The sequence below is a fragment of the Notothenia coriiceps genome, unplaced genomic scaffold (genome assembly GCF_000735185.1).
Source record: "Notothenia coriiceps isolate Sejong01 unplaced genomic scaffold, NC01 NC01_scaffold00020484, whole genome shotgun sequence".
Taxonomy (NCBI): Eukaryota; Metazoa; Chordata; class Actinopteri; order Perciformes; family Nototheniidae; genus Notothenia; species Notothenia coriiceps.
In genome coordinates this window covers 304,065-321,787 of record NW_011353185.1, presented here as the reverse complement: position 1 = coordinate 321,787, position 17,723 = coordinate 304,065, and the positions used below count along the sequence as shown (strand labels likewise).

Here is a 17,723-nt window from a genome sequence, read left to right as displayed (position 1 = left end):
TCTTTTTCAATTTTACACCACGGAAAAAATCGGTAAAGTAGAGAAAAGTTATTTGGTTTCATAAAAGGGTAAAAACCAGAGGGGTGCAGATGATTGCTTGGTTTGATAATATGTTCAAACCGTCTAAAAAACATTAGAAAACAAACAAACCAGTACAGGAAATGGACCTCAGTCCCATCGTTATGTCCCAGAGTTCATCATCTCTTCATCTCAAGTTTCTCAGTAACTTTGTAAGCAGTGAAATAAAGGCTCGCGCTAATAGCCCTGACGAGGATGGACTTGCTAATTTGCTAATGGCTTCTTCTTCCTGTGGGCTATTAGATAAGCAGCAGCAGCCACCACTCTTTAAACCGCCATGATCTAAACCCCACTGATCACTATCGGCCTGCTAATGGCTTCTGAAAGGGAGAAAACACATTCAATCACATTTACTCACACTGAAAGATACGGCAGTGTGTAATGCTAACCGGAGCGGATCTGTAGTGTCACAGCGTTTGATTTAGTGTTCGATACTCTGTTAGCTATCGTGGCCCTTCTGTGTTTTTCTGGATGTGTCGGCCAGTCGGCTTTAATCATTAGCGCAGGACGGTCCGGGCAGAATTGATTTAGATGAGCGCTCGACCCCATCACTGCAGCTCATCATTAAGAGACAGAACACAAAGATAAGACACTAACTGGACATCTAAACACATCTACAGGTGGAGACACACATGGTTTTCAGGAGGGAAGAGAACGGTTTATTTCAGCGCAGATCTGTGAGTATCCAGCTAAGGACGACTGGAACCTATTGTTACGGTTAGGATATCAGAAGAATTACAGGTTTGATGTTTGATGTGTTTCATATTATATGGCCTTCACTAGATCGTAACCCATCCACACACATTTGGGAGACAGTCCTATCCACCACTATCATCAAAACACCAAATTACTCACAGTCAGGATTACTTGATTGGTCCAACAGTTTGGAAATGTGCATTGTTACAACAAAGGAGACAGCTTGTGTAAATAACGAATAAAGATGAAAGCTCACGTTACTGAAATTAAAATCAAATAAGAACACATCCATAGTTATCGTGGCCTTCTGTGTTTTTCTGGATGTGTCGGCCGATCGGCTTTAATCATTAGCGCAGGACGGTGCTCGACCCCATCACTGCAGCTCATCATTAAGAGTCAGAACACGAAGACAAGACACTAACTGGACATCTACACATATCTACAGGTGGAGACACACATGGTTTTAGAGACTGGTTTATTTCAGGGCAGATCTGTGTGTATTCAGGGACGACTTGAACATACATTATGGTTAGGGATAGGATATCAGAAGGATTACAGGTTTAATGTTTGATGTGAGTCATATTCTATGGCCTTCACTAGATGTAAACCCATCCGAGACAGTCCTATTCACCACTATCATCAAAACACCAAATGCCTCACAGTCAGGATTACTTGATTCGTCCAACGATTTGTAAATGTTACAGCAAAGGAGACAAGAACACATCCATAGCTATCGTGGCCCTATGTGTTTTTCTGGAGGCGTCAGCCGGTTGGCAGAATTGATTTAGATGAGCGCTCGACCCCATCACTGCAGCTCATCATTAAGAGACTGAACACAAAGACAAGACACTAACTGGACATCTACACACATCTACAGGTGGAGACACACATGGTTTTAGAGACTGGTTTATTTCAGGGCAGATCTGTGTGTATTCAGGGACGACTTGAACATAGGGTTAGGGTTAGGGTTAGGGTTAGGGTATCATAAGGATTACAGGTTTGATGTTTGATGTGGTTCATATTAGTCCTTCTGTTAGAACGGGGTACAAAAATACTGGACTCAAATATGTTATTGAGAAAAATAAAACAAAGTATTAACAAAAAATCACTCTTGTGAGGACAAAACAAAACTCTTGATGTCAAACAAACAAAACTCTCCTCTTTGGTATCACGCTTAGTCTCTGGACATATGAAGCACACTGAAACAAGACAAACTGGCACAAGACAAAGGGAGACAAGTGGCCGTTTCTCAATCGCGAGGATACTGGCTTGGTAGTCGCATACTTCCAAGTCACTTCCTTCAGAAACGAAGCAAGTATACTTCCAAGCCACGGCTTCGGAAAACAAAGAAGAATGGAACGGGCTAACAAGTGTGCCACTCTCTCTAACGGTTTCAACATAAACTGTACCGAAAATAAATACCTCACGATGTCTATCTAATTATGAACTTGCTTTACTTTCACGGAACACATTTTTGGTGATAACAAATGTAACAAAGTAACATATTTACCAACACATGTTCTACGCCACTACATACTTACATTTAAATGTGTGCTGTGCTGCGTCGGTTCAGCCATTCTCCGGTTTTTGAAATTGGTCCGTGCGCAAAGCATTGTGGGGATTTTAAGGACGCGAATTCTACCCATGAGCAGCCTCGAAATTACCCCCAAACCAAGGACGTGGCCTCGGTGGAATTCCAAGTATGCTGGAGATTGGAACAGTCCTTCGGCGGCACTCGATGACGTAGTATCCTTGAAATATTGGCTTGGAAGCCAGTTTCCTCGACATTGAGAAACGGCCAAGGACTATTTAAACATGAGGGAAGTGGGAACAGGTGGAAACAATCAGGGGCGGGGCAGACGCTGACGATGGCGGGAAAACACCCAAAGTGAGGAGGTAACAAGGTCTGAAAAGAAAGACAAGAGGTAAGTTCCAAATAAAACAGGAAATGGGAAAACGAGACATGACATGAAACATGGGGACTTGACTAGAGATGACAGACATAAAATAAACAGACAAGACGTGAAGTAACATGAAAACCTGACTCTACATAGAAACCTGACTAGACTTGGAATTACAGACATAAAACAAACACAACTTAATTACTCACAGTCATTACTTGATTGGTCTAACAATTTGGAAATGTACATTGGTACAGCAAAGGCAGCAGTTTGTCTAATAACAAAATAAACACTCTTTAACTCAACCAAATCCTCAAAGTTAGATCCATTTCTCAACTTCAAATGAAGCAAGCTGCTTGACAAGATTACGCTTCTCTTTTAGACCAAAATAATTTTCAGAAACAGGGTTGTTTTAACTTTTAAGAAGTTTTGCAGTGCATGTCGTCAGTTTTGCATGTACTCGCTCCTCGTATACGAGGTCTTTAGCGTCCCTGCAGTGTCTCCTCAGTCTCTCGCTGACAGATGGACTGTTTCTCCTCTGACAGAAGTGCTAGCTTGCAGTTTCCCTTCCCTCCTCACACTGTGGCTCCCTCCTTTGTGCCTTAGTCACTCGTTTAGTCCGACAGCGTCTCCCATCACGACCCACGGCCCGTCGTTAGCTCCCCGGCACATCAGAGCGGCGTAATGGCATTGCAAAAAGCCTAATTAGATCTAAATTAGCGTCACTTTCTTGACTCAACATTATGGATTGAGGATGAGGGACTAATTACCCTGCTATTAATGCAGAGAGAGGTTAATGACGGGGGAGTTTGTCACCAAAACACACCGAGGAGGGGGGGGTCGTCGCTCGCTTCCTTTCTGCTGAGGTGAGCTGTTTGAGAGCACTTTCACTCACTCATGATCAATGTACACGTTATATGTGGTAAACAAATAATAACTCAGCTTTACAGGCAGTCACTAGATTAAAGTGTAACTGCGCTGAGCCTCGGGATGCGATCACGTGACGTATTCGCCTGTAATTATGTGAGCGACAAATCATCAGGCGTCGGTGTGAACTTTAGATTACAGCCGTGCACAGGTGGGGCTTTTAGCACCATCACAATGTTCTGTTGTACTGTGTGACACTAGAGAGTTATGCATGAAGGGAAACACCGAATGAAAAGCAGCGGCATCTGTTCATCGAAAGTCGACTGAAGTGCGCTTTAAAAAAAACTCCATGTGTGGTAATTGTGCTGATTAAGGTAATTGTTCTTGAACTTGAGACCAAAACTAAACAAATGTAGACACGTTTAGCTTCTAGATGGCTCTGATAGTGTAAGAGTACAAATGTAACCTTTTCTGTTTTTCCATAACGTTTTTCCTGAGGCAGGTGATAGATGAAAGGTCTCCGGGTCATTATATCATTAAGATTCATCCTCTGGGGACAATCCATTTCATAAGAAGGTTGCACGTAGTATAAGATAAGAGAGATCTATAACTTTATTGATTCTATAGGAAGAAATTCACAAGAATAAAATCTGAAATTAAGAAATGAATTGCAAATACAATGCATTTATTAATTGAGCCTTGTCAAACCCCAACCCTAAAAATGATCCTAATCCAACCAAGTACTTTTGTTAATTAAAGTGGACCTATCATGCTATATTTGAATGATATAGTGTAGGACCATACCTATATAAGACATATTTATACTTTTTATTTTTCAAAATACCAAACAGATCATGCATTTTATCCATTCCTCATTTCGCTCAATTTAACACTGTCTTTGCATGGGCTGATTCTGTGAGAACAGCACCATCTACAGGCCTGGCATATGTACTACAGCGTCTCCAGCGCTTTCCAACAGCAATGTCCGTGGCTGTCTCCTCCTGATTGGTGGAGTTGGCTCAATAGCCGTAGCGCCACTTCTGTGACGTCATAGAAGTGTTGAAATCTGGATCAGTCTGTATCAGATCCGTTGCAGCCCCTTTTTAAGAGATTTGGGTATGGAGGAAAATAGAGAGGGTTGTGTTTTCTGACACTTGGTGAGTTCCCTGGAACACCGGGGACACATATACATGTAGAAAAGACGTACATAAGTGCATTTTGCATGATAGGTCCCCTTTAACTAGTTTGTGGAGCAGCANTATATATATATACCGTACTTTTCGGACTATAAGCCGCGCCTTTTTCCCTATTTTTCGACGCTGCGGTTTATATAACGGTGCGGCTAATCTATGGATTTTTACAGCTAACGGCCAACACCTTTAACTCTATGGGCTCTATGGCCGGTCCGCGGACCCCCACCTTTAAGCGGCGGGTTCCAGCAGGAAAAGCTGGAGGCCGGAAAAGAGTGAGACAGGTAGAGCGCAAAAGTGGAACCGAGAGTGGTATGCCGCTGCTGCTGCTTATATTCAGGTGCGCCTTATAGTCCGAAAATTACGGTATATATATATATATATATTTATATTTCTGAATGGCTAGATACCAGAGATTAAGTGAGTCGAGCCTTTAACAGTATTACTGTGTCAGCTATGTTATAATTACCCTTTTATTACGAATTAAATAAGAAGTAGAACAAAATAATCCAACGGGACACTAAATACATACATCTCCAAACAAGAAACCAAACAGTGCAATCTAAATAACATGAAAAACAATATTGTTTAACAATTGGATTATCTTTCCTTGAGAGAATGTACCTTATGAATTGTATCACAAAGATCAATTCCTACCATTTATTTTAATATTACTGTTCTTTGCTCCTGGACCAAGACAAATGGGCCAACTGGTGAAATATGAAACTAGTGATAAAAGTCATAAGAGAAACTCTCCATCCCTGTGTAGCTAATTTTTCAGACTGAGTATGTGTGAGAAGTAACAGTAAAGGGCTCCATGCCCATCCAGGACTAGGCTGGATAGTGTGGGCTTGGAGCAGGAGTGTCTAGATCCCCCTCAGCCTCACCTTCTTCCAGGACGGAGTAGGAGCTCAGTGCGTCCCACAGAAGGCTTGGCTGCTCACAGTGGTGGCGACTCCTCCAGTGCTCCATAACTCCGTCTTTAGTGTCCAACACCGAGCTGCAAAGCACGCAGTTGAAGGCCGCACCTGCTGCAAGGACGCCAAGTCTTCCTCCACCGCCTTCTGGTGAAGAGAGGGTCACACTATCCTCCCCCTCTTGGCCATGGTGGTGGGACATGATGTGCCTCTTAAGTTTGGAGAAGGAGACAAACTCCTCGTTGCAGCTGCCGCACTTGACCAGGTTGCGCTTCTCATTGAGTTGACGCCAGTAGTGGGCAGCGTGCTTCACCAGCTCGTTTTCAGCCTCCCGGCCACCGCGCAGTTGTTGACCATCATGAAGTGGAACCTGGATCTCCTCCCCATGCACATACAGCAAATGCATCTTCATGTCGGCAAAGGTGGGAGTGATGGCTTGGCAGCGGCCACATTTTATCTGCAGCTCCACAGGGTCTTCCCGATCCTGCTCATCTGATGGCTCTGAGTTGGCCCTGAGGAAGATGATTTAAAACGTTAGTACGACAGTTTAAAAAAAGTCGGGTAATCAATATGTTTATTCAGCCACTCTAAATTGTGCCATCACTGCATAAAACCTGCAACAATTAAGTAGGTTCTCAATCAATATTAATCTTACCCCTCTACTGACAGGTCATCCTCGTGATGGCTTATGGACGGCTCCACGGTCAGCACCACCTTGTGAACCTCTCTCAGATGACTGAAGTAAACCCCGACATATCCAAAGGACTTCTCGCAGAACTCACAGCACAGAGACCGACGTGGGCGTACCTCGGAGTGGTGAAGCTTCATGTGGGTGCTCAGGCTTCCAGAGTGAGCGTACGCCTTGCGGCAGACTGGGCAGGCGTAGGGCCGGCTGTTGGTGTGACTGTTCATGTGGCTCTGGAGGTGATGCTTGAACTGGAAACAGCGGCTGCAGGTAGGGCACCGGTGAAGCGGACGGCTGCTTACGAACACTCTTGTATGCGAAGCACCTTTCAGTTGTAGGGTCACTGGGGCTGCTGGGGGAGGACTGTCCAGGGTCTTGCTTGTTGTAGTGGTAGGGAGTTGATGATCGAGTACAAGCTCCTGTTCTTGGGCATCTGGAGTAACCGCAGGCAAACTAACCAGTTGGGGGACTGTCTCCATGACCAACATGGGCTTGGGTCTTATGCTTCGGTACTTCTTTGAAATATCAACTTCTTTTTGTTTAGAGCCTGGAACAACTGCTGGCGCTTTCTCTGGGACTCTTCCACGGAAAAAAGACAAAGACCTCTTCTTTCTGGCTTCAAATGCCAAGATGTCCTCCATTGTCTTTCTCTTCCTCCCCCTCTTCTTACCAGGTGGGTTCTGCAGGGTTCCCAACACAGGCATGAGTGTGGTCTTTGAGTTGGGCTGAAGAGTGGAGTTTGGGACCTGGTTCTGAACCAAGGCTTCAGATGTCTCGAGGGTCTTGGATGTAGGATCTACGGGGCTGGTGAGTCCTGTCTGGCTAGAGAAACCCTTCTTCTCTGGAGACAAGTTGCTGAGCTGGGCAGCTGGGATGAGGCTGTTCTTCATCTTAGAGTAGGGCAGAATGGGCAGTTTACCCTTTGGTGGGGACGGGATTATCTGGACTGCTTTGCTGAAGATGGCTGAGGACAGGACAGTGATACTGCTCTGGGGTTGGGCTACAGCAGAATTAGATTGGCACAGCCTCATTGTGGTCTTGCTTTCCTCAAGGGACTTACTTGGGGAGCCTTTGACAGCAGTAGGGGGGTACTGGAGGTTCTGAATAAGACTAGTTGTAGCAGGTCGTTCAGAGCAATCTGGTGCTCGCTCTAACTGAGAACCCGGGTACAGGACTGCATTGTCTGGGAGAAGAGCAGTGACGGAGATATCAGAGGAGGCTGGGTCAATCAGAATCACCTGCTCTGAAGGCTCTTCTTTGGGCACTACCATATCCTTTGTTTGCTCATGTTGCTTTATCTTCATAACTGTTGGCCCACAGGAAGCTGACATGGATTGTGCTGAGGCCGCAACCTTGGGGACAGTTTTTGCCCTGGCAGCCAGTGGTGGTGACTTGACCTTATCTGTGGTCCCCTTGCTTCTCATTGGCTGGTATCTGGGAATGGGCAATTTTGGGTTTGTTTGAGTTTGCTGCTGTTGTTGCTGTGGTGTCTGAGAGGAGACAGAAGGGGGAAGTGCCACCAGAGAAAAAGTGCCATCTTGACCTGCTATCTGCATCAGTGCATAGTTTTGAGTGGGCACAATGATGGAATTGGGGCTAGTGGCGGTGGCAGCCTCAGGGAGGGCAGAGGGAGGCTGGCAGGACAGGACCGCAGGGGAGGGGGAGGGCGCCATGGCCGGGGCCTTAGGGGCGATGCTCCTGAACTGAAGGCTCTTCATCTGAAGGGCTGGACTCACTGGCTACCAACTGGAACACAAAAGAAACAGAATGTTGTTAGTTTTTAGATACAACTCTGAGACAAGATAGCCTTTTTTGCTCCAAACATTTCTAACCCTTGACTTTAACCTCAAGATTCCACAGCTACTGCTCAAATGGGAATACAGTATGATTGCTGTTTTAAATGTATTTGTTCTAACATACTAAATAGGAATAATTCAGATGGTTACTTCTGAAAGATGGCAAGATCATGAGAGAGAATGTAACCTCACTGCACAAGGCCTTAGTGTTTTGATCATGTCATTGCTGTTCAACCCAACAGGAGAGAAGCCAACATTGTATAAACACACTGTCAAAAATACAAGCATCTGCACAAGTGTGACAAGCTGTCCTATTACCCATGTCTCCCTGGTCACACACAGCACAATCACTCTCCCCCGGGCTAAGGACAGACTGCCCCCTTTGATTTCGGCTCAGCATGTAGCCAAGGTACATGCTGGGGCTCTGCGGGGGGGCTCCTCATACCCCCCCTCACTTCCTGGAAGGATAAGCCAGTGGACCGTGAAAGCTGCCCAACGGCAGGATCTTTACAAGATGAAGAGGGGTCCCCTCTCATCTCCCCCTCCACTGACCAGCACTGCAACCTGGCCGAAGGCTATGAAGATGCCCCTGAAAAAAGCCCTGAATTTACTTTATCATCCCTTGTTCACAAACAACATTTCATGGTTATCCAACGGGGATAAGGCTTTTCCACTCTGTGGATCGCCATTATGACTGTGTTGATACAAAATACCGCTGAAGTCTAAGGGGAAACTATAACCTCATAGTGAGGTTTTAAACAAGACTATATTATATAAATCTACCGTACAGTTTCCATACATCAATCAAAAGCCACAGGTATTGCTTTAAAAACAAAGGCAACATTCCCTTTATTTATATCAATACTGAATCTTTATATCAAAAGGAGGTAGAGATTACTGAGAAGTGCTTCAAAGGGCCTAATCGTAAACAGACTGAGGTTTAAATTTCACATTAAGGCCCGACTTTCAATAGCAGCATGTTTGATACAGGCGTTCCAACTCCACTCTGTAATAATAATCAGCATAAAGTGCAACAATCTGGAGGTGTCACAAAAGGCAATATTCAACAACAGAATGTCTCAATATAAAAAAATACATTGTATTCATTTGCAAAGAAGTCTGGGCAAGACACTTTATACATTCAAAAAGAAGGAAAGAAAATAAAAACTGCAAAGGGCATATTGTTTAACAGCTGGAAGTGTTTCAGTGCGGAGAGATTATTTATACAGTACCCCTACCGCATTACGACTCCATAAAACTGGAGATATTCCTTCTCTGTGTGGATAGTTGACTCCAGTTTGACTGTGACTTTGGCTGAACACCGAGTGGAATAAAACCCTGGGATGCACGTTCTACTGGACATTTTATGTGGCTATAGAAAAGTGGGAGATTGGGGTAGAGGCAAAGCTTGGCGATTCATTCTACCATGTGGAAGTTTTCAGTCGGACATGAGGGGGAGTAAAGGTGTGTATCAACAGCTGAAGAAGCAGCCAGTAGGCCTATAATCCTTTTGTCACAGATGATCCAGCAGACGCCACCTGACACCAAGTAACTCCACACAAAAACAAGATCAGCTTTAATATATATCCCATTGTCGCATTCCAACTGGAAAATTATATAAATAGAAGTGGAGGGTCGGATAACTTTATTTCTTCAGAGCATCAAACATTCTACGAAAATCAAAGCATTTGATACTACACAAGAAGACCATTTGACTTTGATCCTCATTATGCTAAGAAGGTAGAAGATACGGAAACAGTCTGTCCCAACAATCTCTCTCATTACGAGGCACATTTTTTCAGCAAGGTTATCCAACATCTAATCTGATCATGTAAACTGATGTTTCTATCGTATCTCCTGCGCTGCTGTGTCTACAAGCTTCTGTACACAGATGTGTTTGCACAGATTGACTGATGCCATCATGACGAGGATGTGGCAGGAGGAAGTAGAAACAGAAAGATACAGAAGAAGGAATATGCAACAACAGAACATAATGATGGGCAGAATATGATTTATTTATCATCTTTTAGCATGTTAGCGTGCTATACTAGCTAATAAACACAAAATACAGCTGATATTGTAGGTATTCATTATGTCTGCACTGAATTCACTTTGATATGCTGGTGGCACTAGGGATCTGGAGGACATTTGGATGATTAAAATATGCCTTTAAAAGAATTGAGTCCTAATCAACATGTACTGGGAACTATTTGACCATACTTTTACCAGGTAACCAAAAATGTGGAGTTGCAAGCTAGATGGTCAAATGTGTATAGGAGAGGGATGGAAAGGGGTAAGAAAAGGCTGCTTTCCACTGCATCTGTCACTGATTCTGACCCTAGCACTGATTTCCAGAGGCCATGAAGCTACTGCTTTAACATGCACTCACACTGAGATCTACTATTAGAAATACGCTGATACAACAGGTGAGAGTCTGTGATGAAGACACAGCCTCAGGCAACACACAGTTGTCTTTAATATACAGCATGGGGCATGGACAAAGTCTCCTTCACTGGTCTAGGCTGCCAAATATTACAATTTGAAAAGGATACCTTCCACCTTCTATTTCCATTATTCCTCTCTATGAGAGTCCTCTCTTTTCATACTTTGGTTCCCCTTTTAGGATGCCTCTCAGTGTGGCTCTATCTGCATAATCAGTATGTTAACAGCTCTCCTTCTTCAGTTCAGGCACATGGGAGAGGATCGCGTGAACAAGGGAACAAAAGAAAGGAGAGAGTAGAAGAAGGGAAGCCTTTTTTCAATTGTGGATAGACCAGTGACGGTCAGCTTGCCCTGTCATCATCATTCTCTGTTCTCCTGAGGTGGTCCTTGTGCACAGTGAGGTGTGGAGGAAAGACAGAAAATGTCTGGACGACAGCCAGAGCGCGACAGATGCTTAAAAGCCAGAACTGTAAATCTGCATCTGATCATGGTGATCCAGACTCAGCAGTGACAAAGTGTGTAAAGGCAGAGACAAAACAAAGGCTATAATTCAACCTAGAGTGATTATTCATATACTGAAAAATGTAGGGGTAATTCTTTTAGAAGCAAAGGGTTTCAAACCATTGCAATTTATCAATAGTACATTGTCCTACATGTCTCAGAGGTCACTAGCATTAACCCATTAACCAAGTTACTGTTTCATTGCCTGAAAGTGCCCTCCATTGCAAACCTGTGTCTAACTAATTGGTACTGGGATCTGATGGGCCTGTGTCTCCTAAAGGGTATAACACAGTGGGGCAAGGGAAGAAAAGCACAAGGAGGTCACAGATGCTACTCAATCTGCTGCTGGATTTGAAACGCCAACCACTCTAATCTGACTGGGGTCAGAGGTCGGGGCTAGGGTGACGCAAAAACCTGGTTTGCGGGGAGAATTTGAGGCTGAGTGAGAAAGAGAAGAAGAAACAACGGTGGGGGCGATCCACAGAGACAGATTATCAGGTAAAGCCACAGGGGTGAGAGGTGAGGATCTGCTGTTTATGCTGGAAACAGGTCAGGGTTGAGCAGGAGGGCAGTGTTGGGACGGGCCAGGCATCCACCTGGAATGGAATGGTATGAAGTGAACTCCACAACTACAAACACAGCTCACATCATCAAACCTGGACCCGAGTCACATGTCTAGCCAAAACTGATGAGCTGACCAACAAAACAACCTGCTTATTGTTCACCAGTAATGCAATTTATTGAGAGGGGAAAGCAGTGCTCTGTGAAATGTCAAAACATGGAGAGTGCTGTGTTTTGGTAGCATCCCTGCTGCTTTATCTGACTCTGTTTTGTCTTGCTTATGGCCAGCTACTGTTTAAACTGCAGTGGCTGCATTTTTCTCCCACAATAGGGAAAGGGAAGTAGTTTCTCTTGTGGTTGGTTTGAAAAAAAAAATCAAATGTGAAGTGTTTTGAGGAACGCAGAGCGGGGAGCAGAGTAGTGTGAGGTTTGTTATCTCCCTTGTAGGTGAGAGCAATGCTCATCTGGGACCCTGAGATAGAGCCTGGAGATGGAGGGGGTCTGGAATGAAGTAGGGGTGTGTGTGTGTGTGTGTGTGTGTGTGTGTGTGTGTGTGTGTGTGTGTGTGAGAGCAGGGTCTGAAGCGAAGGCAGTCATGGAGAAAATGAAATCAGTGTTTGCAGAGGTCCTTGTTTCATCCCAGAGCTCTGCTGAATGAGAAGGCCAAGGATTCGGACAAAAGGTGAACACACACCACGCAGAAACACACACAATGACTTTTTGGTAGCTGCTCCTATTGCCTTTTCACCCCGAAAACCAGCATTGAAAGGTTTGCAAAAAACAAACATTACAGCATCATATGGTATTCAACACACACACACACACACACACACACACAACCGTATGTCATCCACTGTCACCTGAGTAAATCAATGCAACGGAGAAATCCATTCCAATTAGGATCCCGCTGCTCTGCCCTGCATGTGGATGTAGATGAATCGATATAGAAATCCCACCGCTAACCTGCCGTTCCTCTAAGAGAATACGCTTTACTGAGACTCCAGATGATTTACTTTCATCGACTTGCATCTTAGAAATGAGCAAATGAATTCACTCATCACTTCTTTTTGTATCTTAAGCTGGTACAAATGTTCAAAAGTAAGGCAGAAACTACATCCCTCCAGGGTTTAAAGGATTCAGAATAAGTGGTCACTACATACAGGCTAGACCCTCAATAAAAACAAGGCAATGCCCTTTGAAGGCAGGATGCTGTAAACCCCTGAAACCAATGACCTTTGACCCGATGTCCAACAAGGCCATGTGTCATCCCCGGGAAGCTGTAACGTCTTCAATCATCCATGCTCACAGATGAACCAAATGAGCATAAGACACTCGCAGTCACATGCGCACAGATGACATGGCTGCCGGCTCGGAGCTGAGTGGCGTCGACGTGGAGCCGAGGTGACAGCAGTGTGTCCAAGTGCGTGCAGACGTGTGTGTTCAAGGTCTCAAGTGTTAACGGGCCCCCCCCCCCCTCAGGCAGCCAGCACTGTGTTAGCCATGCTCAACATAAAACCTTTTACCTGACCTTTCCCTCTGCCGTGACATTTGGACCCTTCTGAATAGGTCAAACAGGACTAAAGAGTGGTGGAAAAAGGCAAGGGAGTTGCAGGAGAAGAAAATTGAAAGAGGAGAGGAATGAGGGCTGTCAGTGGAGGGAGGTGACAACTGATGTGCTTGGGAATATGTAGGGAAGATAAACATCAACTGCTGAGAATTCCCACAATCAAACCGTCGTGCAGAAGGGATATTTCGGAACCTTTTACTATCCCATCACTCAGTGTGAGAGCAAGAGAAAAATAGCAGTTTAAAATGCTGCTGAATTAACATCCGTGAAAAAGCACTGGCAGAGTGAAATATTTTGTTTCAGAAATGTGCAGAGTCACTGATAACAGGAAGTTGCTTCAAGTACATTTTGCTGAGTGACCAACAGGAACAAGGCAGGAAATGACGATATGCTGGTAAGATTGCTACAGAAGTGCAAAAGCGGAAACTGGTGGATGCATGACATACAAGGTAACCTTGTGTTCCAATGCCAAAGCAGATAAAAACATGGTGACCTCAGTCTGATGTACTGTAGAGGTAGAGTGGAACAGGAAAAACAACTATTTGTCCTGGTTTGTTAGTTACCAGTAGACAGATTTCCCATTAAATATAGGATACACGTCTATACATCTTGACATGGTGTAGAATGGCATTTCTATAGAAAAATAATGAACCTGGTTTAAGCAGCAGATTTACAGTGTTGACCTACTGGTCACCCTTCTAAAGGCGTGACCCTAAACATCGAAGCCATGTTCCCATTCCAGCTGGACAAGAGAATACCAAATAGAAATTCAGTTTGACCACCAGGTGAGTATGAGTTTTGGTCACAAAGACAAGCAACAAATCATCAAAACGGAACAACAAATTGATTGACAATTATTGACATTATTGACAAATTCATAATTGGGGAGATATGCAATCATGTAACAGAGCCTATCCTCCCTTTCTATCTAGAAAGTAAGAAAGTCATCTGACAAGTTGTGTGACTTTTCAAAAGAGATCTAAACATTTAACAGAGTCACGGATGTATGAACGCAGTTTAATTCTTCACAAAACTACATCCATCACTATTTGTGCGAACAGATGCAACACAATGGATGCCTTCGAGGAAAGGCTATCAAAAAGGCAGCCCAGTTATACAGCTATTCATGAAAGCAGGAAGTAAAGACCTCTGCCTTTAGATGTGATTACACAAACAAAAAAACAGTTTGAACATTCTCTTAAAGCATAATAAAACCTTAAAACTGGAATGGTCATCAAAAATGCTTGAAATTGGACATAAAACACAAAGTAGGACATGGGGCTTTCATTACGAAGCGTCAACACAACAGGTACTGCACACAAAACACTTATTTGATATATCTTGCCCTTATTAATCAGATAATATCTAAAGAAATCAAAGATGTTACATCCAGTGCGGAAGCAAACAACCTGACCTGTCCATTTCTATCCAACACCCTTCTTTCTTTCTTTCTTGCTACTTCCCTGATTTATTAATCTGCTCTTCCATCCCTACTGACAGACATGCAGTGTGATAAACATATACACGAAAGTAAACCTTCAAAACTCCCCAGACAAGGACTGCAAATATTTTTTGTCCCTGTACACCCTGTCGAGGAAAAGTGATGCCACTGCAACCTCGACTGGGACACTAAGATAACACCTGCGTTCCCGGTCCCACCTTAATGATCACTCAACGCAATGGGAGAACTTTAATGGGGGCCCTGGAAGGAAGGAAGCTGCCAGCTTGCTAATTTTAGGCACTCTGCATCTCAGATGAAACGCTGGAAAAGGCAGAGAGGAGGCGTGGAGAGGCGGGAAAGTTCTCTGTCTCTCACTTTCTCGACTTTCTGCCTCGTGTCTTTCTAACTATCATTACCCCCTGCATCCGCTACGAGAGAGTCTCACAGCTCTTTGATTCTCTGAATCATCTCTCCCTCTCTTCCTGTTCCCAGGCCTTCCTCCCTCTCTTGCTCTTCACTGGCTTTCTCCGTCTCTTTCTCCCCTTTTCCCGACTCGCTCTTTCATTCTCACCTCCCTTCCCTTCTGCCGGGTACCTGAGTAAATAAACAGTGTTGTGTGGGATGCTAATTAGAGCAGGTTCAGGGACGTGACGAGCCCAGAGACAGATAAACAGCAAGGTGGGGAGGAGAAGAGATGAGATGCAGGGGGTGGGGGTGGAGGTAACCCACCCCAAGGGCAACACAACACAGACACAAACACATCAGCTTAGTGGTGAAGGACAGACTAGAGTGGTTTTGGCTTTCAAGCCAAGTTAGGGCGGCTTTGAAACGAAGGGTAGAGAACTTTGAAGGGGTTGCGATGGAGTGAAGGGCACTAGAAGCGAAAAAGGGGCACGTGATGGAGCTTCAGCCACGATGAGGGGAAGAGGGAAAGTCATGCGAACTTCCTTAATGACGGCTGCTCCTGGTATGAGATCAAAGGAATATGCAGATGATCCCGACGGTTTCTTCTCCTGTTGAGGTGAGCCTGGGCTTCTAAAAGCAGGTCAATGTGAGGCAGCTTGTTCTTATTTAACATAAGCTGGCCTTTCCGGGGGGAATAAGCTGCTGGATATGCAGGTGAGAAGGTAATGTTACAAAGGAGAGGTGAACACAAACAACTGCTGACACTTGGGGGTAGCTTGTTGTAACTCTACACCGTCAAAGCAAAAATAGAACTTCTATTGAGATCAGTTGCACCTCAATGCTTTTGAAGTAAATCATGAGCTACACCTTATGTGACATAACAGAAGTGCAGACATGAGACTTGGAATATCCTTTGCTGACTTGAAACTTGATGCTGCCCTCAAAGACTTGACCTAGACTTGCTCCAAAAGACTTGATGACAGATCAAATACAATCCAGGTCCATTTAATAGACCCAATAACTTGTAGTGGTTGTACATATGAGTGTGCAGCAGCTAATGATACTCACCAAGTCTGGGCGAAATACACATACATACATATCTTCTATCTTAATGTAGTTATTTTCATATATAACTGTATGCTGTGTGGCAGTGGACTAGTGCGTTGGTGTTGGGATCAGGGGAGCACAGGTTCAAACCCCACTGCAGTCAGCATGTCGTTGTGTCCCTGAGACACTTCAAAGCAAAGTGCTCCTGTGGGGATTGTCCACAGTATTGAGTATGGAAGTCGCTTTGGATAAAAGCGTCTAACAAGTAACATGTCATGTAAACCGAGACAAAATATAGCATGTTTTCTTGAAATTCCAAAAACTGTATATGAAACAACCACGTCATAAAGCCACAGTCTTATGTCAATTAAATACTGAACAAATAAAAAGTAATACATATTTTCTCATTGAATTTATAGTTGTAGTGCTAATGAATAGTTTCAAGGTAACTGTAAGAATAGTTTTAATAAACATAATTCTAGTTTATAAAGGACATTGTACATTTACGTTTGATACTATCTTGAAATTATATTTATAATGAAAGCAGATTTTCTGAGAAATTTCAGTTTGAAAGTGCTTGTATTAATTATTAGAAATGTAGACAACGACACATGTATCACAACTCAAAATATGACTTCCTCTTGAAAAAACTAAATTGAAAGACAATTCAATTATCAAATTCAATTAAAGCCATAATACTCACTCAGACAGGTTATGTAGTAACACTGTCCTAAGAATGATGTGACCAATCTCGGTTCCATGTCCCCCTGACTTATAAGCCAATGTTTCATTCTACACACTCCCCTCCTTTGCAATCACTATAGTTGCACACTTTAAACTCATGGAACTGTGAAACAATTACTGTTATTTATAATCATCTGCATTCTAATTATTATTTCGGCAGATCTTCAGTACCCCGAGCTGCTCCAGCGGAGTGGCTCAGTGGCCAACAGTGCTTCGCTTGTATAAACAGCTCCCAGGGGTGACTGTGTGTTTATGTGTGAATGTAAAACAGGGCTTTACTGAGAAACAGCATGCTAGCTCCATCACCTTGTTCTACCTTAACCAAGTCCTCAGAATCGAGTTTGTTTTCAATCTTTCAAAGAAATTCCCATTTGGTGAATCCTTCATTTCGGCCTGTCTCCGTCTTTGTCTAGATGCCTAGAATTGAGCATCTGCTAAGGTGTCTTTGTGGGGTTATTAAAACCGTAGGAAATGCAGTCTGGCAGGATCAAAGCCAGCTTTGGACCGTAATGATCACTGATGCTGCTGTTAAATTAACCAGAGCTGAGCGCTGTTCAGTCTAATGGGAGGTGATCTCGCACCGCTGGGAGAGAAGGTGAAGAGGGGCAGTGGACCCGGAACAAGAGAGGAAAATGTCTACCTTAGCAAGAGACAACATTAACAGGTTGTGTAAACACCGCCTTTAATATACTCTGAGATGTTTCATGATTAAAAGACATCTTCTGATCCCAGATTATGGCCAGATTGGTAATGACAGGTGCAGGGGGAAACCTTGCTGTTACAAAGTCTTGCGTAAAGCTTTTAATCTCACATTAAATCCAGCGCAAACACTGATGGAGAGACAGAGAGTGGAAGGTAGAGAGGATCACTATATATATCTAAGAG

At 43.9% G+C, this 17,723-nt stretch overlaps 2 protein-coding genes and 1 long non-coding RNA gene across 4 annotated transcripts in view; 1 reads left to right on the top strand and 2 right to left on the bottom strand.

Moving 5' to 3' along the window:
• The window catches only part of LOC104952783 (uncharacterized), a 23,971-nt gene extending 6,351 nt beyond the window's left edge, over positions 1-17,620 (bottom strand). The window contains exons 1-2 of the long non-coding RNA XR_799139.1: positions 17,610-17,620; positions 13,151-13,157 (exon numbers count right to left, since the gene is read on the bottom strand). This is a non-coding gene — a long non-coding RNA (uncharacterized lncRNA). The remainder of the gene's footprint in view (positions 1-13,150; positions 13,158-17,609) is intronic.
• Positions 1-17,723, top strand: part of zeb1b (zinc finger E-box binding homeobox 1b) — a gene marked incomplete at its 5' end in the record, with an annotated part of 240,925 nt that overhangs the window by 137,763 nt on the left and 85,439 nt on the right. The window lies entirely within an intron of this gene.
• Positions 5,057-17,723, bottom strand: part of znf438 (zinc finger protein 438) — a 42,095-nt gene continuing 29,428 nt past the window's right edge. For both annotated transcript variants that reach the window (XM_010779685.1, XM_010779684.1), the window contains 2 exons: positions 6,305-8,080; positions 5,057-6,161 (listed from right to left, as the gene is read on the bottom strand). In XM_010779685.1, the coding sequence (XP_010777987.1) occupies positions 5,564-6,161; positions 6,305-8,052 (2,346 nt within the window). In that variant the 5' untranslated portion in view covers positions 8,053-8,080 and the 3' untranslated portion in view covers positions 5,057-5,563. The remainder of the gene's footprint in view (positions 6,162-6,304; positions 8,081-17,723) is intronic.